A 20,924-nucleotide genomic window follows, 5' to 3' on the forward strand; every position below is an offset into this window, starting at 1 on the left:
AGGGAATCAAGTGTAATATTACCAGGGTTACTAACAACATAAGACTACGTGGGATTGTGAGGCTTCAGAGCAATTTCAACAAATTGACTGAATGGGCAAATACATGACCGATGCAGTATAACATGGATAAATGTGAGGTTATCCACTTTGGTGAGAAAAAATCAATGGAAGGGTATTATTTAAATGATAATAGATTGGGAATGGTTGATGTACAAAAGGACCTGAATGACCTTGTATAGTGATCATTGAAAGCAAGCATGTAGGCATGGCTAGCAGTTAGGAAGCCAAATCATATGTTGGACATTCCAAGAGGTTTTGAGTATGGGAACAAATGCATCTTATTGCAGTTGTTTGGGTCTTAGTGAGACTACACCTGGAATATTATGTGCAGTTTTTTTCTCCTTACTGAAGAAAAAGCATACTTGCCATAGAGGGAGTGCAGTAAAGGTTCACCAAACTGATTACTGCTGGCAAACCTGATGGCAGGTTTGACATAAGAGTTTGACTTGACTGCATCTGTATTTGCTGGTGAGGAAATTGCATTGAAATGTATAAGCTTCTGGTAGGATTGGACAAATTGAATGCAGAGATGATGTTTCTCCTAGGTGGGAGGTGGAGTCGTCCAGAACAAGGGGTGACTGTCTCAGGATATGCAGTAAACCACTTCAAACTGAGATAAAGAGAAATGTTCTCACTCATAGGATGGTGAACCCATAGAATTCTTTGCTACAGAACTACGGAGTATGAGATTGAGTAAGATCAGTTATGAACATATTGAATGATGAAATAGGCTCAAGAGTTCAGGTGGGCCCCTGCTACTCCTATTTTTAATGTTTCTATGATTGTTTACTGCCATATCTTTTAATGTAGTCTTCCAACTACCTTAGGCAGCTGGCCTCTAATGTCCATTTCATTTGCTTTGTTCAGGTTCAGAACATTGTTTCTCTTCTACTCTCATATGATGGTAACACCTTGCTGGAAGTCCATTTGCTACAGGATTATTAATTAATCCATTCCCATTCTTGCTGACCTAAAACAACTTTGTGACATTCCATGATCTCATCCACCATAATATTTTTACAAATTTGGTTTTCCCAGTGAAGGTGAAGTTTGAAGTTGCTGGTTTCACCAACCTGGAGAAGGGTTTGGTAGTGAGCCTGCATTCTGCATCCCTGACCTGGCTGGCTCTGTATTTGTAGGTTGGCATTTTCAGTGCCATGCTGGGGCCATATTTATTTACAGGCTCATCAATATCGTGGATAAAGGAAGTGAATGTGCTCTAGCCAAACTTGTGGATGACAAAAATAGGTGGAAAGGCAGCTGGTGAGGATAACAAAAGTGCCTACAGAGGGATATGGACTGATTACGTGAGTGGGCAAACGCTTGTCATGTGGAACATAACACAGGAAGATGTGAGGTTACACTCTTTGGTGAAAAATAGAGGAGCTGAATAATACTTAAATGGCACAAATCTGCAGAAAACTACAGCACAGAAGGATTTGGGTGTACTACATGAATCACAAAAAAGCTAGCATCCAAATTCAGTAGGTAATAGGGAAGGCAAATGGAATGTTATTTCAGAGGTAATGGAGTAGAAAAATAGGGAAATCTATACAAAACATGTGTTAGCCCACATCTAGAATATTGTGAACTGTTTTGGTCATCTTATCCACGGAAAGATATTTGAGCATTGAGGACAGTCCAGGGAAGATTTGTGAGGTTGATCTTCAGCATGGAGGGATTTTTTAATGGGAAGGGTTAGTAGGTTGAGCATTTAAACATTGGAGCTTAGAAGAATGAGAGGTGACTTTATTAAAATATAGAGGCTTGACATGGTAGATGCTGAGAGAATGTTCCCCTTCGAGGGAAAGTTTATGACCAGAGGGCATAATCTCAGTGTAAGGGAATGCCCAGTAGACCAAAGATGAGAAAGAATTTCTTCTCTTGGAAGGTAACAAATCTATAGAATTCCATATGGTAGAGGGTTGTGGAGCTGGGACATTATGACTATTCAAGACTTAGACAAACAAATTTTCAATCAGTAAGGGAGTCAAGACTTATGGGGATAATGCAAGCAAGGATGATTAGATCAGTTACTGAATGGAGGAATAGACTCAAAGAGCTGAATGATTAGATTCCCTACAATGTGGAAACAGGCCCTTCGGCCCAACAAATCCACACCGACCCTCCGAAGAGCAACCCACCCAGACCCATTCCCTGACATTCACCCCAACTAAAGCACCTAACACTATGGTTAATTTAGCATGGCCAATTCACCTAACCTGCACATCTTTGGACTGTGGGAGGAAACCGGAGCACCCGGAGGAAACCCACGCCCCCCTTCTGCTCCTATATTTTATGGTCTCTGTTGTGTCATAGCCATCTTCATGAACTGTTGCATTAAATCTAGTATCCAGCAGTTTGGTACAAGTAAGTAGTTTTAAAGAGCATTTTAGGGGGCAGTTAATACGCAGTCACATTTTTCTTAGTCTGGAGTCACATGCGGGCCAAACCAGGTAAGGATGGCAGATTTCCTTCTTTAAAAGGCATTAATAAGTCAGATAGGTTTATACAATAAGCCTTCAATGCCAGATTTATTAATTGAATTCTATAAGGTGGGATGTGAGGATTTATAATGATTCTATAATGGGATTTGAGCTTATTTCTCTAGAACATTCACCTGAGCTACTAGATAACTAGTCTGATGACATTACTACTATTTCACCGTCTCTCCCATTTGAGTCAGGTGTGTTTGTGCCCCAAGCCTGCAACCACACCCCTCCACCCCAACACAAATGCACTAGTTTCCAGTCTTTAATCTTTTACTGTTTTCTCCAAAACATGAGCTGCCATTTCCTCCTTCTGATGTTCACTTTTGACATTGAAGGTTACATCGAATGAAAATATAGTTTAGATAAGGACACATCAAAGGACTTTAACAGGATTAAAAGTATAATCTGAATAAGAATGCTTACTGCATTGAAAATAGATTACTAATCTTAAATTGATAACAGGCATCACTGTTTTGAGATTGAGCATCATATGTCTCCAGTAGTTTTTGTTTACAATCGATAGTTAATGCAACCCATGCAGAAATAATAAGAGGAGCAAGACTAATAGAATGGTTTTAAGCATTGAATACATAATGAGTGTTTCTTTTTAACTGCAATTTATTTTTGATTGCAGGTACTATCTTGCCAAATCTTCGCAGCCTACTATAGTACCCAAACGAAATCCAAACATACCCATTGGATTTGCTGAGGGGCTCAGTGAGATAGATGTTTTGAAAATAAATAAATTGTATCAGTGCAGTAAGTATGAATCTAGTTATTCTGCTGGAGGTGGGTTATGATCATATAAGATTTTGATTGTAATGGGTGTTTATGCCACACTACAAAAATATTCAAACTTGCATGGCACATTAACATAGCATTTTATTGTAGTAGTATACCACAGAACACTTTTTATTGCATCTTATTTTCTTAGATATTCATAGGTTTAGACAAAGGTTTTCTTAAGAACTAGAGTACAGAACAGAACTCAAATTCTAACTGAGGCAGCTCAAATGTATTGCTGCTCAGGTTAAGGATGTTTTGTTTCAATCAGATTCAAAAACATGCGCTTTCCAGTGCAAAACTGAGTAAATAATAACATTCAAACTTGTTCACTTGCTTGCTTTTATCTAAAAGTAGAAACAGCTTAAACACAGATCGAGAATGCTGACATCCATGCAGTATTCACATCACTTAAGATGCACATGATCTAAAAAAAACCTTCCTTAGGAATCTCATTCCCTTCCTTCTTTCCAAAACGATTTGGATCAAGCATTTGTCATTATTACATAAATGTGATGTAAATGTATTTGATTCACTGGTAAATTGTGTTTGATAATGCTCCTGTGATTTGCAAGGGAGCACCTTGTTATGTAAATTTACATTACATAAATTCAAGTTATTATTGTAGTTGCAATGGGAATGTGTTCTGAATGTGTCTATGATGATATATTCTAGCGAGAATACATTGAGATAATATGCTGGGATCTGTCTATAGTGAGATGGTACATACTGATCTCGATGGATTGAGATAGGGTACACATATGAGCCTATAACAGGAAGCTTGATAAGAATGTGGCAGATCTTTCCCTTTTGTTGATTTTCTGATCATCTGCTGCAGGGCCAGTATTGGTGGATGGATCATTTAGGATTCAGCAAACTTGGTCATTAGTGATGCTCCTGACCAGTATTGGTAATGGACATTGAAGCCCCCCATTCAAAGCACATTCTGTGTCCTTACCTGTTCCCTTCCTCTTTAACATTCCATGGTTGACTCTGGAATCTCCGTTGAAATAAGATCTCTATTTTATTGACAACTTTCACAACTAATGTCTTCAGAAGTATACCTGTGTGTCTCTTTTTCTTTGGTACTCCAGTAGTATTATATAATTTAAGCAGATCTTGCTGCTGCATTTCCCTCCACATCAATTATTATTCCATCGTAAGTTTTCATTAAATAGAGATCACTTATTTCAGAAGCTTTGGTCATTTATATATAGCACAATTCAATCTGAATTGAATGACCAGGTAGTACAAGTTATATGAGGACACCAGGCAAAAGCATATTCTTCTTGAGGTAATGTACAATCATCTTTATAAAATGCTTGAGAAGACCATTAGGTCATTCTTAACTAGAAGTTAGCACCTCCAACAACTCAGTATTTCCTCAGCAGCGCATTAATGTGTCAAAATAGAGTTATGTATTCAGCATCTACGGAGTCAGGCTTGAACCTACATCTTTCTGGCACAAAAGCAAGAGTGGTATAACTGATTCAATTTATAAATTGCTGATAGAATAACCAATCATCAGATAAGATGAAATGAACGACAGTTGAAAATAATCATATTGCAAAATATCATGGTTTTAATTTTGTGGTTATTCATCGTATTATCTAATTTATTTGATACCATTGTGTTTCGATCTGATTCATTTTAAAGAAACGTGTGGAAACCTCTTAACTCAGAATGATAGAAGTTTCACCTCTCCAAATTTTCCAGCTGTGTATCCGAATAATGTTCGATGCAAGTGGATGATTCGAGCTCCTGCAGCAATGAAGGTAGGCCATACAGAGTATCTTGAAGCAGCAGTTGATTTCTTGTACTGTAGCAGTGTGAGGAGTAACTTTAACTTGTACTGGAGTAGTAAATGGACTTTATTGGTTTGGCTACCATTTATACTCCACCCAAATTTCACTTCCATTTGATTTGAGGTGTGATTACAGTCGGTTCTGATGTAACACAATAGTTCAGTTCCCATGCAATCTCACGTTATAAGAAAATCTGCAATAGCTGCGCTATTTAAACTAATGGGGCTGGAATTGTGTCATAGCCAATACAGGTAAGGAAAGTTCGGGTTCTACAACTAACAGTCTAAATTCTTCAATTGCATTAAAGATGTTTTGCATTGAAAAAATACACATTATAGCAAAACCAATTATATAGCCCTATCTGTCCAGCCAAAGCCAAGTTGACAGGTGGTTAAAATTGATCAAAAGTGCTTATCCATTCCTGATGAAGGGCTTATGCCTGAAACATTGCTTCCCCTGCTCTTCAGATGCTGCCTGACCTGCTGTGCTTTTCCAGCACCACACTCTCAACACAAGAGTGCTCATCTACTCACATCCTGCCCCAGTGCTCTTGACTGAATTTTAATTTGTTCTTTCAAACCTGTCCAGATCAGGATGATGTAACGTCATTGGGTCCCAGCAATAATATTAATTGATGGCCAGAGCGAGGATCTCATTATGGATTCCCTTAGATAAGATTTCAGCAAAAGCAACTGAGGCAGACAGAAAACCAAAGTTTTTAATGAAAAATGAAATACTGCAAAGTTAGAAATGTAAAATAAAAACAAGATTCTGAAAATTCAAAGGCAGTATCTGGGGAATGGAAAACAAAGACAACAAAGGTGATTGACCTTTCAACAGAACTGGGAAAAGTTAGAGATGCAAAAGCTTTTAGCAAATGGAAAGGAGGTGTTTGAAATACAAAGCATAAGAAAGAAGAGATATAATACAAAGGAGAGATGAAATGATAAATGAATAGATGATGCAAGGCCAAAAGCAGTAGCAGTGGCACAAGAATTTTCTGAAATCTCTGTTTTAATTTCGTATGCCAGTTTCAATCAAAGAAGCTACACCATTGACTGACTGAAGAAACAAAGGTAGTATGAACTTAGAACGTCCAAACTTTTGAAAGGCTAAAGGCTATTTTAACAAAGAAGCTTTCAGCTCCAAATCTTAACCAAGTATTTAAAATAGCCTTTGATAATAGTGGTATCAGGACAGGGGAAGTCCTACTTCAGGTACTTGAATCAGGAATAAAGAGACCAATCAGCTATTCATCCAAAAAAATCTAAACAGACTTCAGAATCAGTGGTCCACAGGAGAAAAGGAAATTCTTACTTTATCACTGGTTCTAAAATATTTTGATATATTCACAGGGTGAGAGGGTCCCTGGCTAGGCCACCCCTACTTGCCCAGAGCACATTTAAGAGTCAACCACATTACTGTGGTTCTGGAATCACATGTAGACCAGACCAGGTAAGGATGTCAGTTTCTTTCCCTAAAAGGCATTAGTGAACCAGATTTTTTTCTGACAGTCAGCAATGGAGTCATGGTCATCATTAGTCTGTAACTTACAGATTTTATTGAATTCAATTTACACCATCTGTCATGGCAGGATTCAAATGTCAGTCCTCAGAACATTGCCCAGGTCTCTGGATTAACAGACAGTAATAATACCATTAGACCGTTGCTTCCTTATATATATTGATTGCAACTATCTTTCATAGAAAGGTTTAAGACCAAGGATACCAGGTATTCCACTAGAGCTTGTTCCTTGAACCATACCAGTTAAAAATCACTCACAGTGCTGGGCAACCAAATCTGATTGCAACCCATCTCCAGGATTTAAACAGTCTCAGTTAGAATTATAAAGCTAATTGACCAAGGGTAGAGGAATGAACGTGTCAGTGTCAGCTGTTTCATGCTTTTTAAAAATATTTTTCCTCTGTTGTAATGAAGTGAGAATGAATGAGAATCAGAATCTCATTTCATTGCATCGGAGGAAAATATATTTTTTAAACATTTTTAAAAATGAGATTGAATATCATTTCATTCATCCTGCAGGGGGAGTGCTGCAACATTGGATTAGAATCTTTAGAACTTGCAGATGGTTTTTAGTTTTAATTCCAGCATGTGTACTTTTTTTTGAAAAGAAGAACTGCTGCAGAGAAAAAAATAACTAGGAATGTAAATACAGTGACTGTTTGGCAGTGAATAAAACCCGCAGAATGTCCCACCCAGAAAGTTTTAGGGAAACATCAAACAGGAAGAGTCTTAAGAGAGAAAGTCTTAACAAGGCGAGATAACAAGCAGGTCTAACTAGGGTAAAACAGCTCGAGAGGGGGGCTAGCCAGCAACAAACTATCTCTTGAAAGTATATATGTTTTACCCTCCATCAATATACAAAGAGGGGGTTAAAAACTGACTGCAACACTAGTATATGTGTGTTATTGCCAGATGTCCTAATGTATGGATGAGAGTGCTGTGAGTGTCACAGCTTTGGGCACTGTCATTTAAAACACCCCACACTTCAGGTAAACAGAGGGAAAGTCTCTCTCACCATGAACACTGGAATTCAGTCACCATCAAAGTTATCAGAACAACAGTATTTATGGAACCTGCAAATCAAAAACATCTCACCTGCTGAACTGTCAACACCAATGCTATCAGTGCCATCCAGTAGCAATCATAACTCTGCTCTTCTTATCTCCTCTTCCCAAACAATTAAGGGGCTGATCCATTTTTTTTTACTTTGATCTATTTGGCCTTGCCTCTCGTTTTGATTCTGTATAACTGTGTTGTGTTACTATTTCTTTTTGTGTTTTGTAATTAATAAACTCATTCTTTTTGTTAATTTAAGAAAGTCTGGTTAAATTGGCTGTTTTTAAAGCATGATTAATTTGAATCTGGGAGAAAGGTATCCAAAGGGTAAAGGATCATTTGTAAATTAATCTTGTTGTAACCAACCAAGGAGGCAGATGAATAACCAGAAGGAGCTGGTTCATCACTTCTCTCTTGGAAGCTTGAGGTATCCCATCTGGAACCAGAACAAATTGGGGAACCTCAACTGGTGTCTGGTCATAACATATGAGGTGGGATATGACTGAATTTAACACTGACACTCTAATTGAGAGCACCATTCAATTAAATACCTACACTAATGTGGGCAAATGGAGTGCAAGGTCAACATAACTGAAAGTTCCTCAACTTACCCATTATTGTAGCAAGATATGTCAACAAACCAAGGTTAATGGGCAAAAGCTAATTTCCCAAACTGTACTAAGACATGGAGCACGTTTTTCAAGTTGAGATGACTAAGCAGCTTAATCAGCTAGTGAATAGCCGTAGTACTATTTTCAAAGACATTTATAAAAGTATGGTTGACATGAAGGTATATATCTGAATCAGGCATGATGTAAGGCCAATCAGTTCCAAGGTGGTTCTGCTCAAAACCCAGTTGAAGAGGAATTAAAGAAGTAACAAAGAAATGGTGTGCGGGTGAGAATGGGTTATAGTGATTGAGTACCTCCAATCCTAGTAGTGCCTCAGATAGAAAAAAGACTATTTGAGGTCCATAACATCATAATCAATAGGCAATGAATGATGAGCAGCATCCATTACTAACCTCTCAAAGTTTGTACAGAGTGAGAGATCCAAAGTATATCCTGAATCTAGGTGTGTCCCTTGTTTATGCTTAGTGTAGAATAAAACCGTCAGTAGCATTTCAGGATTGGTATGATCAAGATGGGAGGAATGTACTGTCTTTAATTCCATTACTCTGCAAGTCACAGCACAAATTTAATTCTTTTACAAGGTTACTAATTTGACCAATCATATATTGGACTTCAAATAAAAATATTCATCAAACAAAATCTTTAATAAACACAAAATACTGATTTATTATGAAATAAAATCTATTCAGTGAAGATGTATAACTAGTTAACACCTTGTTTTCTATACAAAATGTAAATGTTTATAAATAACCAAAAATACACAAACAAAATGCTCTTGTACATATCATGTAAAGGGGAATAAACAGATTTTTCTGTGCAAAGAATCATTTCTGGGGAAAAAGACACTTTTGTTCAAGAAGTATTAGTTCTAGAAAGCAAGAAGGATAAGATTTGAAATGTTTACGTGACTGTTAGTGTGACATTCTGGCATGTGCAGACAGATGGCACCTAATATAATATAGCTCCAGGCTCTTAGAAGCTGGCTTCAAATTCATAGTGTCAATTATTTCCCTGAATGCTCTTCTGAATGACAGTCAGGGTTCAGACTGGGCCAGAGCTCTAGGTACCACACTGCACTCAGATCAAGAGGTTTTTCAGAAATTGGAGAGCTAGGCTAGGATGCTTTTTTCTTTCTCAAGGCTGGCCACCTACTGAAAAGTATAAGCTGCAACCTGACAGTTGTAAATCTAGGTAGAGACTGCAGTAAACAAGCAGCTAGCACAAGACATGAGACTTTTAAGCAATGCTTTGTTTAAAAATAAATCCAACATCCTTTAATTGACCTCTTTACAACACACCTTCATGTCAACCATACTTTACAACACAAATTCCACAATCCTTTAAACTCAACTCTATAAACAATTGTTAAACAGAATGCCACTGTAACATGATAAACACACACGTGGGATTACACGCCTACATGAAACTGCCTTATGATGTGAAGTCTTCAGCAAATATTTCCTAAGTTATAATTAAGCTAAGATTTTGCAAGGAATGCTGCATGCACAGGGTTATGTATTGATTTGGACTGGAGCAGATAAAGTGAATCTTCAAGTGTTAGGCAAAGTGTAAAAAAGGCTCCATGGTCATAGTATGAAGCTGTAAGAGTACTGGCCTGAAAATCAATCTACAAATGGCTCTAGCCAATGAAAGAGAACATAAAGATGTTTAGTCAATGCTCTAAAACCAAAAGACATGTCTCAGCTTAGATCTTTTCTCACAATTTCTACCTGAGCTCACAAGTGTTAACTTTACAAAATGAGGTGTTGAAAAAAAATTGAAATGGGAATGGTCTCAAATGCATCAAGCTGCTTATGATGCATGTAAGGAAAACATGGCTAGTGATTCTGTACTCATTCATTATGACATAAATCATGACCTCAAGGTAATGCATCATGCTTTAAATGTTGGAATTGAGGCAGTCATTGTCATGGGGAGTGTTCAGGAGAAGCCTGAATTAATTTGTGTACACCAAATCTAACTGCACAGATAGACAAAGATTGCCTTTGAATCATAAGATGCAGGAATAGAATTATGCCTTTTGGCCAAAAAAGTCTGTCATTCGATCATGTGTGGCACGAGAATTGGCATTCGGGCCTCAGCCCTTCTGGTGAAGAGCTTATGCCTGAAATATCAATTTTCCTGCTCCTCAGATGCTGTCCGATCTTTGCTATGCTTTTCCCGCACCACACATTTCAACTCTGATCTTCAACATCTGCAGTCCTCACTTTCTCCCTGTCATTCGATCATGGCTGATATATTTCTCAACCTCATTCTGGCTTCTCCCCGTAACCTTTGATCCACTTTATCAATCAAGAATCTATCTATCTCTGTCTTAAAGACACTGAAAAACTTGGCCTCCACAGCCTTCCATGGCAATGTGTTCCACAGATTCACCACCCTCTGGCTGAATGAAAACTTATCATCTCTATTCTAAAGAGTTGTTCCTTCACTCGAAGGCTGTGCCCTCATGTCCTACTCTCTCCTACTAGTGGAAACATCTTTTCCATGACCACTCTATCTGTGCTACTACGCTTACCCTTTGTAAAGATCCTATCTTTATTTTCGCATACTTTTGATTGTGGACTGAAATGGGAAAAGAAGTTTTAAAAGCCAAGGATAGAATCATAAAATTTAATAGAATGAAAGGAGGTCATTCAACCCATCATGTATGTACCAGTTCTCAAAAGAGCTACCCAGCCAGTCTCATTCTCCAGCCCTTTCTCTGTAGCCTTCTAAATTCATCACCTCCGAATATATGTCCAGCTCTCTTTTGAAATTTCCTCTGGAATCTGCCTTCACCATCCTCCTAGGCAGTGCCTCCAAATTCCAGCAACTCTAAGTAAAGATGTTTCTCCTCATCTCACTCCTAGCTGTCTTGCTGACAGTCTTGAGACCCCTGGATACTGACATACCAAGCAGTGGAAACAGTATTTCCTCTTTACCCTGTCAAATTTGTTCATAATTTTGAACATCTCAATAAGGTCACCTCTTAATCTTCTCTGCTTTAAGTAGAATAAGCTTATTTTATTTAGTTTTTCTTGTATCTAAAATCTCTCATTCCTCATATCATTCTAATAAATCTCCTTTGAACTCTCTCCAAGGACTTAACATCTTAAATAAGGTGCCCAGAACTGAACACAGTGCTCCGAATATGGTCTGCTCAATGATTTGCAGAGGTGTGGCATAAGTTCCTCACTTTTATTCTCTATTTATAAATCCAAGAATCCTACGAGCCTTCTTAACGACTGTTTCAACTTGCCAGGCCAATTTCAGACCCAAGACCCCTCTGCTCCTGTAGCCACTACAAAGTTGTCCCATTGAACCTGTACTGTCTCTCCATGTTTCTTCTACCAAAATGCATTACCTCACATCCCTCTGCATTGAAATTCATCTGCCAGGTGTCTGTCCATTTGGCCAACTTGTCAGTGACTCTTTGAAGTTGTTCAGCATCATCCTCGCAATTCACTATTTTCCCTAGTTTAGTATCATAAGTTAAAGTTGAAGGATTGCCTTACCTTTTAAAATCAAGTAACGTGACTCATTGTAAGTGCTTTTACATGGCTGCTTGTTCAAGCTGTAGTGCAGGATGCTATCTACAAATGGAGCTTTAGGCAACAAGTACCAGATTGGTCTAAAGACTAGTGACCAGTTATCAATGACAAGGGCCTCCTGCTTGCCAACAACGATATGATTAGTTCCCCAGTTGCTGAACAGCTCAGGAGTGTGAAATAGTTAGACCCCCAAAAACTAGGAGTCTGGTTTCTGCTGTACAGTAAAAACCTTGAGTCTACAAACCTGAAAAAAGATATTTTATTTTCCATCAGCCATTGCTGTAATCTTCAGTTCTTAATCTGTAAATCAGATACTTTATAAATGTGAACTAGCCACTCTGTGCTTTTTCCAGCAAGTGAAAGTATCCAGAGAAGGAGAATCAAAGGAGCAGAAGTATCATCTTGTGAATCTGGTGAACAGGGGCCATTAAACTGCCTTCCCAGACTTTCCCTCCACCCATCACACCCATTTGTTTTCTCCCTGTTTGCACCTGTCTAAGAAACTAAGAGTTTTTGTGTTTTTTAAAAGTTTTTACAGGTAAGTTATATGTCAGTAGTTCATAATTATACACTTGTGGCTAGAATCTATTTATTTATATTAATTTTTTGTTAAATACAGAGCCTGGTCTGTTTTCTGTCAACCTGGGTCTACAAGGCAGATAAATTGGGGAATTTATTGTACTTTTTTAAAATCATTAACTTTTGGGATGACTCTGGAAAAGTGGGGATTGATTTCCAGCACATTACTCTACTGACTGGTAAGACTTTGCTTCCCTGGACAGTACTTGTTTTTCACCCTCTATGTGTCCTGACACATCTTTTGGGCTTTAGTAAACTAGCACCTTGCAAGGTTGGTCACTTGGTACTGCTGGGTGATCCTTTTCACCCAAGGCACAGCACTGACCTGAGCAATCTGTATTCTGGCTGGCTGTGAATGAGCTGTGGCTGTCTGCCAGGAAAAAGCTTGCCTTCCTCTCCATGACCTTGTCCATGAACGCAATCAGAAGTCCATGAAGTGTGGAGCTAGCTTGTCTTTAGTCCTGAAGAAGAGTTATTCCTGAAATGATGACTTCTCCACATGATCCTGCCTGGTTTGCCGTGTTCTTCCAGCCTCCTGTTTGTCTTTAATCAGGGCTACATCCTTGGTGATTAGGCTCGAAAAACACAGTGTGAAGGATTGTTGTCGGTATCGCATAACTCGGTTTTAAATATGGCACAAGAAGTATGTATGCCAATGGTCTTCAACCTCTGTGGCTGTGTAGTGCTCTGAGAAACATACATACCAGCCTCATTACAAAATTCAAAAGAAGAGCATGAAATTGTGTGAGAAAATTCTGCTCTAAGCCTAGATGTATTAGGTGCCATGAATGAAAAAATGCTTCTAACTGCAAATGGAAAACTCCACCCATAAAAGTCTTTAATTGCCAAAATAACTATCATGATGCAGGAGAGTTCTCTATGCAAGGACTAAACCAGAAGAAAATAGCAGCACAGTGGCTCAGTGGTCAGCACTGCAACCTCACAGCACCAAGGACGCAGGTTCATTTCCAGCCTTGGGTGACTGTGTTGAGTTTACACATTCAAGGAATTCATTCAAGGTATGTAGGTGTCACGGGGGTAGGCCAAACTTTATTACTCATTACTCATTGCCCTCGAGAAGGTGAGCTGCCTTCTTGAACCACTGCAGTCCAAGTGCTATATTGTCATTAGGGAAAGGATTCCAGGATTTTGACCCATTTACACATTCTCCTTGTGTCTGCTTGGGTTTCTGCCAGATACTCTGGTTTCCTTCCACAGTCCAAAGATATGTAGGTTAGAAGGATTGGTCATGGCAAAAATACAGGATACAGGAATAAGTTGGGGGATGGATCTCTGTGGGATGGTCTTTGGAGGGTCAGTACAGACTTGATAAGCCAAATGGCCTCTTTCAATGAAAAGATGCTCAGTGATTTTCTGCACTGTATAATGGTGAATGATATCTTCTCTCTGCCACTTCATTCTCACAGGGCCTAACTCTGCCATTGTACACGCGTCTCACCAAGGTTCATGGACTTCAACTCTCACAATAGTATGTATCATTTCTACTCAATGGCTCTCACCCACCTCATCCTCCCAAACCACTAACACTACCTGTCCACTGCACTTCCTACTCACTCCCTGGGGACACCTCGCCATCTCTCGTGTTCATGCACGTTCAGTAACCTCTCTTAAACCACTGCCTTATTTCCCTTTATGTCATTGCAGGAAAAACAATAGATAATGATTACATGGCTGCCATTAGACCAACTCCCTTTATTCTAGATATTTATCGAAATCAAATTTCACCATCTGCCATCAAGAAATTTAAACTCATGTCCCCAGAGCTTTGGCCTGAGGATTACTAATCCGATGACAATACTTCTACAACACTACCCCCCCCCCCCCTCCCCAATATTACCACCAATGCTTTATGCATCTTCTAAAACTCATTTCCCCATCTCTCATCAACCAGCAAATCTCGATAAAGCTGGAGATCCTCAGCTCCACCACCACCTACATTCCCTACCGTCTGGAAACAGACCACTTGGCCCAACAAGTCCACACTGACCCTTCAAAGAGCAACCCACCCAGACCCATTCCCCTACCCCTGTCTAATGCACCTAACCTAAATATCCCTGAACACTGAGGGCAATTTAGCATGGCCAATTTACTTAACCTGCACATCTTTGGATTGTGGAAGGAAACCAGATCACCTGGAGGAAACCCATGCAGACACGGGGAGAATGTGCAAACTCCACACAGACAGTTGCCTGAAGTTAGAATCAAACCCAGGTCCTTGACACTGTGAGGCAGCAGTGCTAACCACTGAGCCACCGTGCCACACCTCTGAGGAGGAAGTCAGTAAACCCTCAGAGAATACACGAGCATGGTTTTGACCTGCATCCGCCACAAGCTCAGCGAATTTCACATCAGTGAACATTCTTCCTACAGACAATCACAATCTGGTGAGCACATAACTGACTCATCTCCACAGCTGGTCAAGGGAGAAACACTCCAGGTCTGTTACACTCAGACAACTGCCAGGTACCTGCTCAGTCTACACAGAAGGCCAACCCCTGTTCAAAGCAATTAGCGACCTGGTTAAACTACCAAGGTAAGTTCAGAAACAGCAAGTAGATTTACAGAGGCACATGACAGATGTTCAACTTTTCTCAGTCCCGAGCATAAAAACAAGTTTCAAACAAGCATTGTTCATCTCTCATAAGCAACACTCCTTGTCTGCAGATAGCCTCAGACATCAATGTTGAGGACTGTAGCTAATGCATTCCACTTTAACATGGACAGCACTAAGGCCACAATTTGCAGGGAATGTGCTAGGGCCTGGCACCCTCCACCCACCCAACCCATTCCACATTTACACTCAAATTATGAGTGAGAGTACTGAATAAGTGACTTTTAAAAATTCATTCAAGGGATGTAGGTGTCACGGGGGTAGGCCAAACTTTATTACCCATTACTCATTGCCTTCTTGAACCACTGCAGTCAAAGTGCTGTATTGTCATTAGGGAAGCAATTCCAGGATTTTGACCCAGCAACAATGAAGGAACAGAGATATCAAATCTATATGATGAGTGACTTGGATGGGTCTTGCAGATTGTGGTATTCCCATATATCTGCTGCCCATGTCTTTGATGGTGATGGACATCAGGAGTTTGGAATGTACTGTCTAAGAAGCCTTAGAGTCATAGAGATGTACAGCACGGAAACAGACTCTTCAGTCCAACCGGTCCATGCCGACCAGATATCCCAACCCAATCTAGTCCCACCTGCCAGCATCCGGCCCATATCCCTCCAAACCCTTCCTATTCATATATCCATCCAAATGCCTCTTAAATGTTGCAATTGTACCAGCCTCCTTTGGCAGCTCATTCCATACTTGTGCCACCCTCTGTGTGAAAAGGTTGCCCCTTAGGTCTCTTTTATACCTTTCCCCTCTCACCCTAAACCTATGGCCTCTGGTTCTGGACTTCCCGACCCCAGGGAAAAGACTTTGTATGTTTACCCTATCCATGCCCCTCATAATTTTGTAAACCTCTATAAGGTCACCCCTCAGCCTCTGATGCTCCAGGGAAAACAGCCCCAGCCTGATCAGGCTCTCCCTATAGCTCAAATCCTCCAACCCTGGCAACATCCTTGTAAATCTTTTCTGAACTCTTTCAAGTTTCACAACATTTATCCGATAGGAGGGAGGACAGAATTGCACGCAATATTCCAACAGCGGCCTAACAAATGTCCTGTACAGACGCAACATGACCTCCCAACTCCTGTACTCAATACTCTGACCAATAAAGGAAAGCATACCAAATGCCTTCTTCACTATCCTATTTACCTGCAAATCCACTTTCAAGGAGCTATGAACCTGCACTCCAAGGTCTCTTTGTTCAGCAACACTCCCTAGGACCTTACCATTAAGTGTATAAGTCCTGCTAAGATTTGCTTTCCCAAAATGCAGCACCTCGCATTTATCTGAATTAAACTCCATCTTCCACTTCTCAGCCCATTGGCCCATCTGGTCAAGATCCTATAGTAATCTGAGGTAACCCCCTTCGCTGTCCACTACACCTCCAATTTTGTTGTCATCTGCAAACTTACTAACTGTACCTCTTATGCTCGCATCCAAATCATTTATGTAAATGACAAAAAGTAGAGGACCCAGCACTGATCCTTGTGGCACTCCACTGGTCACAGGCCCCCAGTCGGAAAAACAACCCTCCACCATCACCCTCTGTCTTCTACCTTTGAGCCATTTCTGTATCCAAATGGCTAGTTCTCTCTGTGAGATCTAACCTTGCTAATCAGTCTCCCGTGGGGAACCTTTTCAAATGCCTTACTGAAACCGATATAGATCACATCTACCGCTCTGCCCTCATCAATCCTCTTTGTTACTTCTTCAAAAAACTCAATCATGTTTGTGAGACATGATTTCCCACGCACAAAGCCATGTTGACTATCCCTAATCAGTCCTTGCCTTTCCAAATCCATGTACATCCTGTCCCTCAGGATTCCCTCCAACAACTTGCCCACAAGTGACATCAGGCTGATGAATTTTAGCAGTGTTACTTGTAGATGGTATGCACTGCTGTTACTGAGCATCATTGATGGAGACACTGAATATTCATGGTGCCAATTACATGGCCCTGGATTGTGTAAAGCTGTTCTTGGAGCTGCATCCATCCAGACAAGTGAGGAATATTTAATCACACTTCTGACCTGTATCTTATCATAGAATCATAGAGATGTACAGCATGGGAACAGACCCTTCGGTCCAACCCATCCACGCCGACCAGATATCCCAACCCAATCTAGTCCTACCTGCCAGCACCTGGCCCATATCCCTCCAAACTCTTCCTATTCATATACCCATCCAAATGCCTCTTAACTGTTGCAATTGTACCAGCCTTCACCACATCCTCTGGCATCTCATTACATGGTGGGCAGGCTTTGGGGGTGAGTTACTCGCCACAGTATCCCTAGTCTCTGACCTGCTCTTGTAGCCACTATGTTTATGTGGTGAGTCCAGTTGAGTTGCTGGTCATTGGTAACCCCAAGGATGTTGATAGTTGGGGATGGTGAGACCATTGAAAGTCAAGGGGGAATGTTTAGAATCTCACTTGATGAATATAATTATTTCCTGTGTGATGTCAATGACATTTGACAGTTGTCCAGATTTTGCTGGATTTGGACATGGACTGTTTCATTATCTGAGGAGTCATGAATAGTGCTGAACATTGTGCAACCATTGGCAAATATCCCCATTTCTGACCTTAGGGAAGCTCTTTGACGAACCACTGAAGATGGTTGGGCCTAGGACACCTGAGGAACTCCTGCACTGATGATTCCAGACAACTCAACAGAGAAAAGTTTATTCAATTTAGAGCTTTCGATGGGTATGTCAGGAATAAAAGAATTACGAGAGTAAGATTAGGGCCAGTCAAGCACAGTACTGGGAAGTTGTGTCTGGAGTCTAAGAAGATAGGACAGGTGCTAAATGAATATTTTGTGACAGTATTCACGCTAGAAAAAGACAATGTTGTCAAGGAGAATACTGAGATACAGGATACTAGACTAGATGGGATTGAGGTTCATAAGGAGGAGGCGATAGCAATTCTGGAAAATGTGAAAATAGATAAGTCCCGGATAGGATTTATCCTAGGATCCTCTGGGAAGCTAGGGAGGAGATTGCAGAACCTTTGGCTTTGATATTTATGTTGTCGTTGTCAACAGGAATAGTGCCAGAAGACTGGAGGATAGCAAATGCTGTCCCTTTGTTCAAGGAGAATGAAGGCAACTCTGGTAATTCTAAACCAGTGAGCCTTACTTCGGTTGTGAGTCAAGTGTTGAGAAGGATTATAAGAGTCAGGATTTATAATCATCTAGAAAGGAATAATTTGTTTAGAGATAGTCAACACGGTTTTGTGAAGGGTAGGTCGTGCCTCACGAACCTATTGACTTCTTTGAGAAGGTGACCAGACAGGTGGATGAGGGTAAAGTGGTTGATGTGATGTCTATGCTATAGTAACAGGGATTCAATTGTAAGGGAACAGATAGACTTTTCTATGACTGCAAGTGAGACTGCAGGATGGTATGTTGCTTCGCTGGTGGTAAAGTCTTGGACAACTTGATGCAGCTACAGAGCAGTAGAGAAACAGGGGCAAAAACAAAAGACAGAATAGGAAATAGGCAGAAATTAATCAGTATGAATTGAATAGGGCCATGATGCAAAATAATACAAACAGGACTAAGAGTGTGGCCTTGTGTCTTAATGTGCAGAACTTTTACAATAAAGTGGATGAATTAGTCATGTACAAGGTTATGATATGGTTGGGGTGACAAAGAAATGGCTGCAGGAATGGGAACTGAATATTCAGAGGTATTCAGTTTTTAGGAAAGACAGACAAAAAAGAAAAGGAGGTGGGAGAAGCCTTACTGGTTAAAGAAAAAATTAATGCAGTTGTGAGGAAGTCATTAGCTCTGGTGATGTGGCATTTGTTTGGATAGAGGTGAGAAACACCAAAGATCAAAATGACAGTGAGAGTTATATATTGACCTCCAAATGGAAAAGATACCAACCAGAATACTAGAGACACAAACGAGAAAAGGTACAGCTGTAATTATGAGTGACTTCAGTCTACATATAGATTGGACAAGTCAATCGAGAACAATCCTTGAATTCCTTCAGTATCAGAGTTGAAAAATGTGGTGCTGGAAAAACACAGCAAGCCAGGCAGCATCCGCGGAGCAGGAGAACTGACGTTTCAGGCATGAGCCCTTCTTCAGGAAGGGCTGAAGAAGTCCTGTAGAAGGGCTTATGCCCGAAACGTCGATTCTCCTGCTCCTCGGAGGCTGCATGGCCTACTGTGTCTTTCCAGCACCACATTTTTCAACTCTGGTCTCCAGCGACTGCAGTGCTGACTTTCTCCTTCCTTTAGTATCACCCTCCTTTTCATCCTCATAGATCAGAAGGAGGTATCACGCCTTGTTAGTATTCCGTCTCATCGTGCTTATCTTACTTCTTCATTATATCTATTGTACTGAATTTTTAGGAAAAGATGATTCAGCTAAAAATATGTAAACATATTCTTGCAATTAAACATAGAGAGGAGTGGATGATTGTATATTTAGTAGTTCTTCAGAGAATACCATAATGACACTATAAGTGTATCTAACCTTGTCTGACTTTTAATCTCCCAAGGCAACAGCAGTGTGATTTCTCATGTTAAATTTTTTTAAATTCTCAGAATTTGAGGCTATACTAGCAAAGCTGGTATTTATTGATCATCTCTAGTTGCTCCTGAGAAAATGGTGTGAGAGTTTCTGAACTGCTGTAATCCAAAGACTGAAGAAATTATGACCTTCCAAGATTTTGACTCCATAATGATGAAGAAATGACAACGGAGGTCCAAGTCAAGATGGTGGGGATTTGGAGAGGAACTTAGGATGATGGTTATCCTATGCATTTGCCAAATGTTGGAAGTCAGAAGATTGTGAAGTGCGCTTTGTCAGTTGCAACTGTACATCTTCTAGATTGGATACAACAGAATAGTTTCCTCACACACCAATCCAACCAGCACCTTTGGATGGTGTTTAGTTTCTGGAGGGCTATTTCAGCCACAATCAATCAAATGGAGGATATCCTGTGATACTCTGAACTGGTAGTGAGTCTATGGTACCATACAGGCAGTGGAGATGCTTTACAGAAACAGGAGGTAAACCACTTGTCACAAAGTATGCAAGTCCTGGGTCTCCTCCTTCGCCACACCCTAACCACCCAATGCCTGGAGGAAGAATGCCTCATCTTCCGCCTTGGGACCCTCCAACCACACAGCATCAATTTCCCCTCCCTCCACCTTATCTCAGTTCCAACCTTGCAAATCAGTATCACCCTCATAATTTGTCCTACCTGTCCATCTTCCTTTCCACCTATCCACTCCACTCTTCTCTCCAACTATCACCATTACCCACCTCTGTCTACCTATCACACTCTCAGCTACCTTCCCCCAGCCCCACGCCCTTCTCATTTATCTCTCCACCCCCTCAGCTCACAAGCCTCATTCCTGATGAAGGAATCTTGCCCGAAACATTGATTCTCCTCAGATGCTGCCTGATGTGCTGTGCTTTTCCAGCACCCCATTCTCGACAAAATATCTAATGTCAGATCTGCTGCAATAGCCATAGTATTTATGACTGATAAAGTTAAGTTTCCATTTGATGTCAAGCCTACAGCCTGACAAATGTAATGTCATTCAATGTGAGATAAGGTGAAGGAACTCTCAATTTGCAAATGGTCACTGTCAGGCTCATCTGACTTGAATGTCATTTGCCACTTTTCAAACTGGATTTGGCTGTTGTCCAGGATCTGCTGCACATGGGCAGAAATTGCTTCGTTAACTGAGAATTTGTTTAATGCTATGCAATGATCAATATACAGTTCTCTTTCAGACTTCATGATGAAGGGAAGTCATTGAAGGAGATATTTGG

General features: G+C 40.3%; 1 protein-coding gene across 1 annotated transcript in view; it reads left to right on the top strand.

Annotated features, from left to right (window-relative positions):
* LOC122558118 (low choriolytic enzyme-like) overlaps positions 1 to 20,924 on the top strand; it is a 110,159-nt gene that overhangs the window by 63,615 nt on the left and 25,620 nt on the right. Inside the window, exon 6 of the mRNA XM_087996199.1 lies at positions 3,187 to 3,311. Coding sequence (XP_087852325.1) covers positions 3,187 to 3,311 — 125 coding nt within the window. The remainder of the gene's footprint in view (positions 1 to 3,186; positions 3,312 to 20,924) is intronic.

Source organism: Chiloscyllium plagiosum, unplaced genomic scaffold (genome assembly GCF_037043375.1).
Source record: "Chiloscyllium plagiosum isolate Xiang-an unplaced genomic scaffold, Cpla_swu_hap1 HiC_scaffold_18, whole genome shotgun sequence".
In the NCBI taxonomy this organism is placed as follows: Eukaryota; Metazoa; Chordata; class Chondrichthyes; order Orectolobiformes; family Hemiscylliidae; genus Chiloscyllium; species Chiloscyllium plagiosum.